The sequence below is a fragment of the Megascapheus bottae genome, chromosome 20 (assembly GCF_031878675.1).
Source record: "Megascapheus bottae isolate mThoBot1 chromosome 20, mThoBot2.hap1, whole genome shotgun sequence".
Lineage (NCBI taxonomy): Eukaryota > Metazoa > Chordata > Mammalia > Rodentia > Geomyidae > Megascapheus > Megascapheus bottae.
In genome coordinates, this window is record NC_143528.1 from 43,309,863 (window position 1) to 43,324,778 (window position 14,916).

The 14,916-nt window shown below is 51.2% G+C and overlaps 1 protein-coding gene across 1 annotated transcript in view; it reads right to left on the bottom strand.

The window, feature by feature from the left end:
- The window catches only part of Dlgap2 (DLG associated protein 2), a 496,365-nt gene that overhangs the window by 54,598 nt on the left and 426,851 nt on the right, over positions 1-14,916 (bottom strand). The window contains exon 6 of the mRNA XM_090353712.1: positions 7,438-8,519. Coding sequence (XP_090209838.1) covers positions 7,438-8,519 — 1,082 coding nt within the window. The remainder of the gene's footprint in view (positions 1-7,437; positions 8,520-14,916) is intronic.

Here is a 14,916-nt window from a genome sequence, read left to right on the forward strand (position 1 = left end):
AATTGAAGATAGATTCTTTGAAATAAAAAAATATGAAGAAAATTTGCAAGACTTTGGAGCACCGTTAAGTGATATTTCTGTTATAGCTATTCCAGAAGAAGGCGAGTATATATAAAAGCAAACCTAAAAGTACAAGGAAAAAGAAGTAAGAATTATCAAAGCAAAAATAAACAAAATAGAGAATAAACCACAAAACACAATGAAATGAAGAACTTGAAAAAGAAAAACTCATTAGCCCTGACTAGATCGATAATAAGCAATAAGCTAGAGCCAGTAGTAAAAAGGGAAACAAGGAAAACAAGGTGTCAGTGCTGAATTTTGCCAAGCTTTTAAAGAACAACTTGCACTAATTCTTCTCAAACTATTCCAAAAATATCTGAAAGAGAAGGAAATTTTCTAAACTCATTCTATGAAGATAGTACCGTTCTGGTAGCAAAATACAACAAGGGCACAATGACAAAAGAAAACTACAGGACAAGTCAACAGCCACGATGGTGGTGCAAAAGTTCTCAACACACCAGTGAACCAAACCCAATTGAACTGAATATTCCATATTCAAGTTGAATGTAACCAGGGAGGCAAGGATGGTTCAACATATACAAATGAATAGTCAATGTGCTACATCAGTATACCCATCCTCTCAACGATGCAAAAATGACTCCATAAACAAACAGCAAAGACTGTGTAGAATAAACCCAAAGAAAGCAGCAGCATCACAAATCACACAGAAAGGGAGAAAGCTGCAATCATTTCTTCTAAATTAAGTGCTGGAACAAAAATGTTCACATTGACTACTCCTTTTTAACATGGTACTGGAGATTGCAGAACAAAGAGGTAAGCAAAAATAAATTAAGCAAAGATATTCAAACAGAAAAAGAAGTCACATTATTGTCGTATGCAGCTGTCAGGATTCTAAAAACAGAAAAGCCTCAGCTGCATCAATGAACTCAGTTAAGTTGCAGGACATAAAGTCCATATGCAAAAGTCATTTGCATTGTTGTACACAAACATGGATGACAGCTTCCCGAGGACAAAACAAAGCAGTCCCATCCACAATAGCTACAAGAAAGTAAATGTGAAGGATAAGTGTAATAAAAGGGGCAAATAAACTCTACTCTGCAAATTACAAAATATTGATGGAAGAAATTGAGCACACAAAGAGACATGAAAAGACGTCCCACATTTATAGATCGGAGGAATTAATATTGCTAAAAGGAATACACTATACCATCCCAAGCATTTATAAGGCTGAATTTAATCTCCATCAAAGTATTCATGGCATGCTTCACGAAAAGAAAAGAATTTTTAAAAATCATATAGATACAAAGTAACCCCTGAATGTTCAAAGCTATTCCAAACATAAAAAACAAGGCTGGAGGTAGAAAAATGTCTGATTTCAAAACATATATCCTATACCACGTCACAGAAGCTGTGGCTCAAGTGGTAGAGGAAAAGGCCTAAGGACAGTGCTCAGGCCCTGAGTGCAAGCCCCAGGACTGGCAAAAACTCAAGATTTGGGTAGTATGTCTGCCGTTGTGGAGGCCAGGAGCACAGAGTTCGCTGCTTGCCTGGAGGAGAACACTGCAGGCCAGAGCTATCTTTCCACTGCGCCTACCCTCTGCCTTGATCACTTGGAACCAGAAGTTTGAGTGTTAACGACTTATTCTGCATAAGCCAAAAGTGGAAATCAAAGGGATCCTTTCGCCCTGCAAAGCTCTACGTCTGGTTTAAAGAAAGAAGAATGATATTCACGGACATTCATGTCTCCATTCTTGCTCTTTTAGGTCTATTCTTACACAAGTTCCTAAGGCATGTTTTTCTATTTTCCGTCTTCTGGCTGGGAAGTGGTGCTAGGCCCGTGAGGCCCAAGCATCGTGTATCCTCCCTGCACCTTTCCACTGGAAAGTTCCGCGGGATCAAGATACAGGAAGATTCTGAGGAGGATGTCTTTGGAAGTGCCGAGTCCAGGGACAAACACAGCCAGAGGAGGTGTGCATATGATTTGTGGCTTGTCACCACATATCTTCCCAGGAGTGAGAAAGCATGGCCGGGGGACGGTGAGGAAGGGCGAGGCTGCTGCTGGCATTTCATTCCCAGGTGGACACAGAAGGAGCCTGCTGCACTGCAGGAGGGAGGCCTGCCCTGGTGGGTGAACCAGGGCCCCAGCAATGCTGTCCCTGCTCCCAGGGCTCCCTCCCATCCCACCTCAGGACAACAACATCCGACCCAGTCTCCGCAGTCCATCACTGGGAAAGGACACGACGAGGCAGGTTCTGTGCTTAACCGTGGCCATCTGACCCTTGCCACCTGCACAGTCCCTGCCCTCCGCTGGCCCGGTGCAGGCCTGTGACAGGCAGGGTAGACTCTGGCCAGGTTTCTACCCTTGCAACACCTCCTGGCTAGCTAAGGGGTAGCTGTAGAATACAGGGTGACAGATACACATACCAGGAAGCCCCAGAGAAGCCAAGAAGCAGGCGGCCAGCCCTGGCTCTGCAGAAACATGAGGACAGGAGCCCCAGAGGCCATAGGATGGGACAGACCCAGGGCAGAGCCTGAGGCAGCACTGCCTCTGCACCAAGACATGAACAGAAAACAGAAGGGTGGAGGATGCAGAAGAAGGAGCAGACAGGATGGATAAACCTGTACTTTGAAAGAGATTTAGACACAAGCACACCTACTGCAATGGCACCCTCTTACATGGATCCAGACTCAGACAAACTTTGGAAACAAGTCCATGGGGCAATGGGAATAAGGATCAGATATTTGAAAAACTAGAAGAATCTCTGCTTATTCACGTCTCATTGCGTGTTGTGGCTATGTTCCAGAAGTCCTCACACTCAGTGGGGTCCTTCCAAAGAAAGATGTGAGACGTGGATGTGGGTGTGGGGGGGCAGAGAGGAGCACTCGTCGTAAGAGAGTGGAGCTCTGATCGTGAGAGGAGCACCGAATGTGAGAGGAACACTCATTATAAGAGAGAGGAGCACTCATCATAAAAGAGGAGCACTCATTGAAAGAGAGGAGGAGTATGTGCCACGAGAGGTTCGTGCGTGTCCTAGCAGAGGGGCAATGCCCTTTGAGGTGCAGGCTGGTGCCCGCAGGAGTGACCTGGGGCAGCGGGCAGAGGACAGAGAGATCTGCACAAAGCACCTCGGTCTGTTGTAGCCGGTCCTAAGTGCTGTTTTACAGACTTGCCAGGTCCAGCCCCCGCATCGAGCTTCTATCTACAACAAAGATGAAATCAGAGCCCCTGCTAGTCTTGGATATTGTTAAGGTTTGCCAACTGCAAGCAAAATTTAAGCCTCTTCCACGCTGTAAAAATAAAATGTTATCTGACAAGTAATATATCTCCTCAATAAATCTATCTCTAAGCTGTTTGGTGAGTATTGCCTGCCACAAGGGGCTATGGAGTCCCAGAGGAGGAGCCAGGAGGACTTGGTGCTGCTAAAATCTCCCGCACCTCTGCTTCTGACGAGATTCCAGTTGTTTATCTGTTCCATTGTTCCATTGATTGGCTGCCTGATGACTCAGCCGGCATTCGGGGCTGCTATGCTCTACGCCAGGAAGATTTCTGAGGACCCAAGCACACCTAGGCCCCTGCTCTCAGGTGAGAACAGGTGATGTTAAAGGGAAACACATGTATACATTAAGGACAAACCTGAGACGTTCAGGCTTTCCTGGGCCCAGGTGGCGGGCATTTGCCAGCTGGCATCCATTTTCTGGATTCCCTGGCTTCCTCCCTCAAGGACTACATGGGCAGGGGGGAGAGGGTAATCACATAAAACACAGAATTCCACAGCACGCCAGCTCTCGAAAGCAGTGTGTGTAAAGTGTCTTCGCCTTTGTACTTCATCTTATCTGATCCCCAGCCAGATGTCCCGAGCCATGCAGTTCAGAGACACTGCTCCAGGTACCAGGCCGGAGCCTGAGGGGGGGGGGGAGGGAGGTGCTCACTGCTGTTGGTGCTGCAGATGCAGACACATCTGTGTGGGCAAGAACAGCTTGGTGCTGTCGCCAAACCCCCCAGCCTCGGAGGCTTTACTCCACTTGGGCTGTGTATGTGGACATGGCTCACTGGAGGATTCAAGCAAAGGCCAAGGTCATCAGAGTAGGTTATTAGTTCATATACATCTGCTTGTTTCGAATGTGTGCTGTAGTGTAAAGACACACTACAGGCAAAGATGCAGGTGATTGCCCGTGAGTCTGTGGTGAGGCCATGTCAGCTCAACTCATAGCAGTCCACGGGCCGCAGAGAGCAGGGAAAGAAAATGCTGTGCTTCTGCACTGTGGAATTCCACTCAGCCGCAAGACCTGGGGCCTCCTGCCACCACCGTCACACGGGAGTGCACAATGAGGTTTCCACACATTACATGTGTGTGCACACATCAGGAGACCACATCACACACGTGTGCACACATCAGGAGACCACCACCACACACGTGTGCACACATCAGGAGACCACATCACACACGTGTGCACACATCAGGAGACCACGTCACACACGTGTGCACACATCAGGAGACCACATCACATCACACACGTGTGCACACATCAAGTGACCACCACCACACACGTGTGCACACATCAAGTGACCACCACCACACACGTGTGCACACATCAGGAGACCACCACCACACACGTGTGCACACATCAGGAGACCACCACCACACACGTGTGCACACATCAAGTGACCACCACCACACACGTGTGCACACACATCAAGTGACCACCACCACACACGTGTGCACACATCAAGTGACCACCACCACACACGTGTGCACACATCAGGAGACCACCACCACACACGTGTGCACACACATCAAGTGACCACCACCACACACGTGTGCACACATCAAGTGACCACCACCACACACGTGTGCACACATCAGGAGACCACATCACACACGTGTGCACACACATCAAGTGACCACCACCACACACGTGTGCACACACATCAAGTGACCACCACCACACACGTGTGCACACATCAAGTGACCACCACCACACACGTGTGCACACATCAGGAGACCACATCACACACGTGTGCACACATCAGGAGACCACATCACACACGTGTGCACACATCAGGAGACCACATCACACACGTGTGCACACATCAAGTGACCACCACCACACACGTGTGCACACATCAAGTGACCACCACCACACACGTGTGCACACACATCAAGTGACCACCACCACACACGTGTGCACACATCAAGTGACCACCACCACACACGTGTGCACACACATCAAGTGACCACCACCACACACGTGTGCACACATCAGGAGACCACCACCACACACGTGTGCACACATCAGGAGACCACATCACACACGTGTGCACACATCAGGAGACCACATCACACACGTGTGCACACATCAGGAGACCACATCACACACGTGTGCACACATCAAGTGACCACCACCACACACGTGTGCACACATCAAGTGACCACCACCACACACGTGTGCACACACATCAAGTGACCACCACCACACACATGTGCACACATCAAGTGACCACCACCACACACGTGTGCACACACATCAAGTGACCACCACCACACACGTGTGCACACAACAAGTGACCACCACCACACACGTGTGCACACATCAGGAGACCACCACCACACACGTGTGCACACATCAGGAGACCACCACCACACACGTGTGCACACACATCAAGTGACCACCACCACACACGTGTGCACACATCAAGTGACCACCACCACACACGTGTGCACACACATCAAGTGACCACCACCACACACGTGTGCACACATCAAGTGACCACCACCACACACGTGTGCACACACATCAAGTGACCACCACCACACACGTGTGCACACATCAGGAGACCACCACCACACACGTGTGCACACATCAGGAGACCACATCACACACGTGTGCACACATCGGGAGACCACCACCACCCCACACGTGTGCACACATCAGGAGACCATCACCACACACGTGTGCACACATCAGGAGACCACATCACACACGTGTGCACACATCAGGAGACCACATCACACACGTGTGCACACATCAGGAGACCACCACCACACACGTGTGCACACATCAGGAGACCACATCACACACGTGTGCACACATCAGGAGACCACCACCACACACGTGTGCACACATCAGGAGACCATCATCACACACGTGTGCACACATCAGGAGACCACATCACACACGTGTGCACACATCAGGAGACCACATCACACACGTGTGCACACATCAGGAGACCACATCACATCACACACGTGTGCACACATCGGGAGACCACCACCACACACGTGTGCACACATCAGGAGACCACCACCACACACGTGTGCACACATCAAGTGACCACCACCACACACGTGTGCACACATCAAGTGACCACCACCACACACGTGTGCACACATCGGGAGACCACATCACACACGTGTGCACACATCGGGAGACCACCACCACACACGTGTGCACACATCAGGAGACCACCACCACACACGTGTGCACACATCGGGAGACCACCACCACACACGTGTGCACACATCAGGAGACCACATCACATCACACACGTGTGCACACATCGGGAGACCACCACCACACACGTGTGCACACATCAGGAGACCATCACCACACACGTGTGCACACATCAGGAGACCACATCACACACGTGTGCACACATCAGGAGACCACATCACACACGTGTGCACACATCAGGAGACCACCACCACACACGTGTGCACACATCAGGAGACCACATCACACACGTGTGCACACATCAGGAGACCACCACCACACACGTGTGCACACATCAGGAGACCATCATCACACACGTGTGCACACATCAGGAGACCACATCACACACGTGTGCACACATCAGGAGACCACATCACACACGTGTGCACACATCAGGAGACCACATCACATCACACACGTGTGCACACATCGGGAGACCACCACCACACACGTGTGCACACATCAGGAGACCACCACCACACACGTGTGCACACATCAAGTGACCACCACCACACACGTGTGCACACATCAAGTGACCACCACCACACACGTGTGCACACATCAGGAGACCACCACCACACACGTGTGCACACATCAGGAGACCATCACCACCACACACGTGTGCACACATCAGGAGACCATCACCACCACACACGTGTGCACACATCAGGTGACCCCCACACGCGTGTGCACAAGTCACGAGAGGGCTCCTGACACACATAGGTGTCTGGGTGGGAGCAGGACCCGGAGCAGGGCCCGTGGGCCCTCCCGGTCCTGCGCAGGCTCCCTGGCGGCCCTGACGGCGGGGCGGCCCGACACCCGAGCGGCGGGACACCCGCGCAGCAGGACATCCGGACTCAGGACACCCACCTGCGTGCGCGCACCAGGACCCCGCCCGCCCCGCCCCGGCCGCTCCCCAGTCACCTGGAGGTAGTGGCAGGGCCGCAGCGCCGGCTGGACGTCGGGGTGGGCCGGGGCCTTGTCCAGGTTCAGCGAGCTCTTGCGGTAGGCCTCCTTGGCCTGGCTCACGGTCAGCGCCGACCAGGAGCTGCGCTTCAGGTAGCGGGGGTCGGGCGCCAGCGCCAGGCCCTCGCAGGCCGAGCACTTCACGTCGCTGTTGCTCGTGGAGGTCTTGAGGGAGAGGTCGGCGAAGGGGCTGTGCAGGGCGTCGGGGTAGCGGTGCGGGCCGGGGCCCGGCGGGGGCCTGCTGACCGCGCCGGGCGCGCGGTAGGTGCTGTCGCTGTCCAGGTTGTCGTCGGAGCTCCACCAGCTGCTGGCGCCGGGCCGGCGCGCGCCCTCGGGCCTGCGCTCCTTGCTGCGGCTCCTCTTGGCGTGCTTGGCGTGGTGGCCGTGGTGGTCGTCGCCGCGGGCGCCGCCGTTCAGGCTGCTCTTGGACGCGCCCTCCAGCGAGTGCGACTTGGCGAAGAGCTTCTGCACGGAGTGCACCAGGTGCCGGATGCGGCCAGGGCTGCCGCCGCGTGGCTCGGCCGTCGAGGCCCGCTGGTACTGCAGCGTGTGGAAGCCGTCCCTGTGCAGCGGCAGCTGCTTTTCCAGCTGGTCCAGCAGGTTGGCGGGGATGCGGCGCGCGCCGGCGCGGCCCGCCGTGCCGCCCTCGCAGTCCCGCGGGCCGCAGTCCCGGGGGTCGCAGTCCCGGGGGTCGCAGTGGGAGCTGTAGTGCATCCGGGGGAAGGTGCTGGACATGGGCGCGCCTGGCCCCGCGGGCGCCGGCGCGCACTCGGAGCGCACGGAGCTCCGGGGCGAGCAGCGGCGGTGGTCCAGCGCGCAGCCCTCGGCGGGGCCCAGCAGGTAGGGCTGCCGGGGGTCGGGCCCGCGGTGGAGGTGGTCGAGGGCCAGCTCGCAGTCGTCGGGGGTCGCCAGGCCGCAGGTGTGGCCCGCGCAGAATGGGGCTTGGCTCCGGCCGGCAGGCAGCCCCTTCATGCTGCGGGGCGCGGGCGAGTACCGGTCCTCATTGAAGGGCGGCGCCGGCGTCCAGGCGCGCGGCGGGTCTGCGGGGAAACAGAGACACCGTCAGGTGAGGAATGCGCCAGAGCACAGGGCCTGGGGTCTGAGGGGGAAACAGAGACACCGTCAGGTGAGGAATGCGCCAGAGCACAGGGCCTGGGGTCTGGGGGAAACAGAGACACCGTCAGGTGAGGAACGCGCCAGGGCGCATGGCCTGGGGTCTGCGGGGGAAACAGAGACACCGTCAGGTGAGGAATGCGCCAGGGCACACGGCCCGGGGTCTGGGAGAAGCAGAGATAGGGTCAGGTCAGGAACGCGCCAGAGCACAGGGCCCGGGGTCTGGGGGAAAAAGAGACACCGTCAGGTGAGGAACGCGCCAGGGCGCATGGCCTGGGGTCTGCGGGGGAACGCGCCAGGACGCATGGCCTGGGGTCTGGGGGAAACAGAGACACTGTCAGGTGAGGAACGCGCCAGGGCGCATGGCCTGGGGTCTGGGGGAAACAGAGACACCGTCAGGTGAGGAATGCGCCAGGGCACACGGCCCGGGGTCTGGGGGAAGCAGAGACACGGTCAGGTCAGGAACAGCCGGGGGCATGGCCGCCCACCGAAGCCCGCTGATTGCACAGCCAGGAAGGCGCACGGGCAGACCTCTGGTTGTGAGAGGGTCCAGTACATGCTCCGACCTCTTCACACCCACTTATTCTTTTAATTTTTTTTTTTTATTATCGAGGTAATGTATAGAGGGGATACATTCACCAGATTGTGGAAATACATTCACCAAATAGTGGAGGCATCACGCATCCATACCCCTTCTTAGGTTTTTGTTATTGTTATTGTTGTTAATGGGAGAAAACTTAGCTGCTCATTTTTTCTTTCTTTTTTTTAATGTGGATCTTGGGGCTTGGACTCTGGGCCTGGGCGCTGTCCCTGAGCTCTTCAGCTCAAGGCTACATCCCTAACCTAGAGCCACAGCGCCACTTCCCATTTTCTAGTGATTAATTGGAGATAAGAGTCTCATGAACTTTAGTGCCCAGGCTGGCTTTGAACCACAATCCTCAGATCTCAGCCTCCTGAGTAGCTAGGATTACAGGCATGAGACAACGTGCCCAGCCGAGCATTTTTTCTTTTAAAAATTCAAATTGCAAAGGAGTTGCAATTTAACAAAGCAGTTTATGAACACAATGCTCCACGATCGATGCCAGGCCTTCCAACATTCTCACTCATCCCTCCCAACCCACCCCTTCCTGCACTCTTCTTAACGTAGGAAATAGGTTGAATTATTGATGCATTCCTTCCTTCTCTCCTCTTCATTCACAGCTTTCCCCCTGCTCCCACCCCACTTTCATCCCCACTTCCTGGTGTTTATTTTGTTGAACTTAGAAGTATTTCTGTTTGATTTCAGTGCTTTTAGTTCAGCTGATGAAGTCTGAAAACTAACATCTGGTATTTAATTAGTAGTACTGCCTGGTGAGCTGGCACATTACAGCTGATGTATTAATTATGGAGTCATTTGTTTAATGTCATCTGCAGGTAAGTAACAGCGGTGGCTTTCTCAGCCCCACTCTGTGTGGCTTTGGGGCCGTGGAGAGAAAAGCTGCCCACGGAACCAAGAGCTGCATAGAGACAGTTGGAAATGGTGACTCATCAGAATATCTTTCTAGTTTGGATGTTTGCTTTGTCCATGCGGGGTACAGCATGTTACCAGGTTAGACATTAGCCAGCTGCCCCCATGGGGGGGAGGGCTGTGGCTCCATCTCCGCCCCTGGGTTTCTTCCCTGCACCTGTGTGGAAGGCAGCCCCAATTCAAGGATGAGTAGTTTATGAATGACAATGATGAAGAGAGCCTCCTTGTTGTGGTCTGAGGTGGCATGCTGTGTAGAAGTGGCAGTGCCACAGCTCGAATGGAGCTCAGACACCACGGCCGGACCTCAGCCAGGCCTCCCTCTATGGCCTCCCTCTTTACGGTGCCCTCAGCCGGGCCTCCCCCATTACGGCTGGCCACATGTGCTAACACATTGGGCGGGAAACAGTAGAATACATCACTTTTTTTTTTGTCCAGTCTTGGGCTTAAACTCAGAGTCTGGGCACTGGCCCTGAGCTTCTTTTGCTCAAGGCTAGCAGTCTACCTCTTGAGCCACAGTATCACTTCTGGCTTTTCCTGTGTTTATGGTACCGAGCAATCAATCCCAGGGCTTTGTGCATGCTAGGCAAGCACTCTACCACTAGGCCACACTCCTGGCCTGAATGTATCACTCTCAATGTAATTAAGAATAAGTTTTCAAAGGAAATTAAATATTCAATTGATAAATGCAAAACTATATTCTGTAATCCAGACTTAATAGCAACCCAAAGTTATCATCCTATTATCTTTTACTTTGTTTTTCCATTAATATGTAATTTCAAACAGTTCTAATCTTCCTTCTTATTAAGAAGCAAGCACACAATAGCTCCAATCACATATTCTATTTCTGCCTTATGTTTGGCTGAAGAACTATGGTATAAACATGGCTTTGCAAGAGGGCAGCGTATGAGATGAAAACTTAACTGAAACAATTAAGTTTGATTATGCAACACATCAAGAGCACAGTCCAGTCCCATCCCTACTGAATTTCCTACTGTATGCGAGGAAATCCACATCATCTCTTTACGATACCACAGGGACATGGGAGACAGTGAGGCCCTACAGATAACAGCCACGTGCAAATGCATGGCAACATAGGAAAAATGCTAGTAATTTCGAGATGTACTCCTGGATTTGTGTTGCGGCCTCCCCTGAACTCCTGACCATGTGTAGCTCTTACAGGTACCATGTGAATCCCATCCTCACAGGCTGAGGGGAAGAAGTCAGGGGAAGTGGCACAATCGCCAACCTACAGCTACCAACATCTCTTCAGAAGTTTTGGTAGCCTGCCTGGTCAGTGGACCCACACTGCCCCCCACCCCTCTAGTCCTCCAGAGACTGGCTCTTCCTCTGTCCACAGGCAGAGCCTGGTGGCTGACGTCTCCTAGGACTCTGATTGTGCAGCTCTGACCAACCAGAACGTGGTACTGGACACATGGGGTGGTAGAGGGAAGCCATCCTGGAGTCTCTCTGGGCAGGTGTGAAGATGGGCCACCATGGGCCAAATCATTCTGTTGGAACCACATAAAAACATCCTCAAAATCGCACACAAAACTACCAAGTGCATATCCTGATAGCTGCAAACACGGATGACGTCAACCCGTGACAACACAAGGAAGACACCTCAAACTCACACGGAGCACTTTAAATGGCTCCAGATTCCAGACAACCTCTACAAGGTTTGCAGAGAATTAAACAACCAACACCTAATCTAAACCTACCACCTAATCTAAAATAAAACTAATCTAATGCTTCCAGAAGGCAGGATAAAAACAAGGACCGAAGCAGAAATGCATGAAGTGGAGAAAAGAAATAGCAGAAAAGGAACAACAAAACCAGAAGTTCATATTTGTTTTTTAAATCAGGAGAGTAAATAAGATAGACTGAGAACAGAGTGACAATTCAGATTCCCCAATTCATTAGTAAAAAGGTATCATCCCTGCACAAATAAGATTATAGAAGAATATCATGGACAATTGTGTACCAGTAAACTGGATAGCCCAGAAGAAAAGGACAAATTCAGAGAAACACACAAACGAATTGAAGAACAATCCAAAATCTAAACTGAGTGAAAATCAGAGACCAAATCAACACTGAAAGCTCCCAATGAAGGAATGGAAGGGCGATGCCACACTGTTCTTCTCAGATATACAAGGGGAGGGACGGTAGCCTGCTCCACTTTGGTACTAACAGGTCCATAAACAGCCCTGGTCCAAAGCCGAGGATGGGAAATGAAAATTACATTCTGAACATAGGTGGAGAAGTACTTGAGAAAACATTAGCGAACCGAATCTAATAGCACAGTAAATGAGTTCCACACGCTCACAGATCTCAGAGGACAGGGTGGGTCAGTGTGAGAAAACCATCCATCACATCAATGACAGGAGAAAGAGCTACAGGATCATTTTAACTGGCAGAGAAAAGCCATTGGACGAACTATATAGTTTTTCATATTTTAGATGTGTGTGGGGCTTGAACTCAGGGCCTGGGCCCACTCCTTAGCATTTGTGTACAAGGCTATTGTTCTGCCACAGGAGCAACAGCTCCACTTCTGGGTTTTTGTTGGTTACTTGGAAATAAGAGTCTCATGGATTTTACTGCCAAGGGTGGCTTTGAGCTGTCACCCTTGGATTTTAGCCTCCTGGGTAGCTAGGACTGCAGGCCTGAACCACCAGAGCACCTGGCAATACATCATCTATTATTGTTGTTGTTGATTAATGATGAAAGCAATCAGAAAGTAGGAATGGGGAGAGCTACCCGAACATGAAAATGGGCTTTGTGAAAACCCACAGGTAATATGCTCAACAGCAAGAGAAAGCTTCCTCAAGAACAGTACAGGGCGAGAGGGCTCCAAAGACCATTTCACTCAACAGTGCACAGAAATGCTAGCAATTGGACAAGGAGAGGAAGTAATTCTCGTCTCAATTAGAAAGGGACACTTCGGGGACGCCTTTATGCTCAGAGGATATGCTCCTGTACAAAGAATTTTCCCGAGAACTCACAAGAAAACTGCTTCAGCTGACAAAGGAATTCAGCCGATTGCAGGATGCAGAGATCAAACCCCAAGATCAGCTGCATTCCTGTACACAACTCCCAAAGGAAATTAAGAAACCATTTCATTCACAGCAGCATCTGAAGAATTATATACTAGGAGTACATGTCACCACAGAGGAGAGGGAGGGTCCTCCCAAGAAGGTAGCTAGCTGGCCAACAGGCGCATGAAAAGATGCTGTCAGGGAAACGCAGATGAAGGCCACAGCGAGACCAGCCAGGTCCCCGCCTGTGTAAGGGAGCTAGAACAGACAAGCTGGCAGGACCGGAGAAGACAGGGAGACTGGAATGCCAGCTCTGTGGGGAGGGGAACCAGTGCAAATGACCCAGACATTTCTCAGATAGGCCTAGAGCCACCCTGGAACCAGAAAGCCTATTTCTAGGAATGCACTTACAAGAAATGAACACACAGACATCAAAACCTGCATCCACATGTCCATTGTAACGTGTTCCCGACAGTCAGAAGGTGAACAGCCCAGCACCCTCTTAGTGATGGATGAAGAATGTCAGAGCTGACCCTGCACGATGGAATGTCAGCAATAAAAATCCATTCCATGCGGAAGCACACTGTGGTACAGGTGTAGCTTCAAGAGATGAGGAGGGCAGAAGCCTCCACCCAGGACCAGAGACGGTGATACCATCTGCTGCGCGTCTAGAACAGGCTGACGCCCAGAGGTAGAGAAGGGCTGTCTGGGCATCTGGGTGGGGCCGGGGCAGCGCTGGGGACAGGCCTGGGTGGTGAAGGCGTTCTGAAGTCTACCAGATGCTTGCGCATCTCCGGGAGCTTCTCTGGGATCTCACGAAGCACCGTTGGTTCACATGTCTTCCTGTGTGGCTCCTGTGGCGCCTGAATTGTGTCCTTGTACAGAATGAAGGAGAATACATGGGAAGGAAGAGGACTAACGCACAAAAAGGAATATTTGCAAACTCAAATATTTTAGAATGCGATAAAAAAAAATCTGCTTGGGAGCATTTAGCAAAGCAGCATTCCCTTCCCAAGTCTTTCTCTGGAGAACGATACAGATGGGTTGCCAAGGCAATTGTGCTGTTTTTGCTCTTTTTTATTAATTAATTTTTTGTTATCATAGTGCTGCACAGAGAGGTCTCAGTTACATTCATACAGGAGTGGGTACATTACATCTTGAACATTGTTACCCCTTCCCATGTTTTCCCCCACTCCCAAGTTATAGAGTTCATTTCCAACATATTGTCTTGTGAATATCGCTGTTACACTGGTTTATTTGTTTTCTTTCTTTCTTCCTTCCTTCCTTCCTTCCTTCCTTCCTTCCTTCCTTTCTTCCTTCCTTCCTTCCTTCCTTTCTCTTGTAGAGCTGGAGTCTGGACCCAGGACCTTGCACTTGTCAGTCAGGCACTCTATCCACTTGGTCATGCATACAGCCCTTTCTGCTGTAATTAATTTCCAGGCAGGGTCTTCTGTTTTTCCCAGGGCTGGCCTCGTACCTCGGTTCTCTTACCCACAACCCTGTATGGTTGGGATCTCAGATGTGAACCTGTACACCGGCTTGTCATTTGAGATGACTTTACACTGTGATCCTTGGAATTTCACCTCCAGGGTAGCTCAACTTCATTCTTATATAAACTCATGGGATTATGATTTTCTATTTGGAGTTACATTTCGTCATTTCATTCCATGTGGGTTTCTTACTCACCGCTTCATTTCCATGTGACGTGAAATGAAGCATACATACACTTGAAGTGAATAATTAGCTTTCATTGGTCTGGATAATGTGAGTTCTAATGGTGAGTTG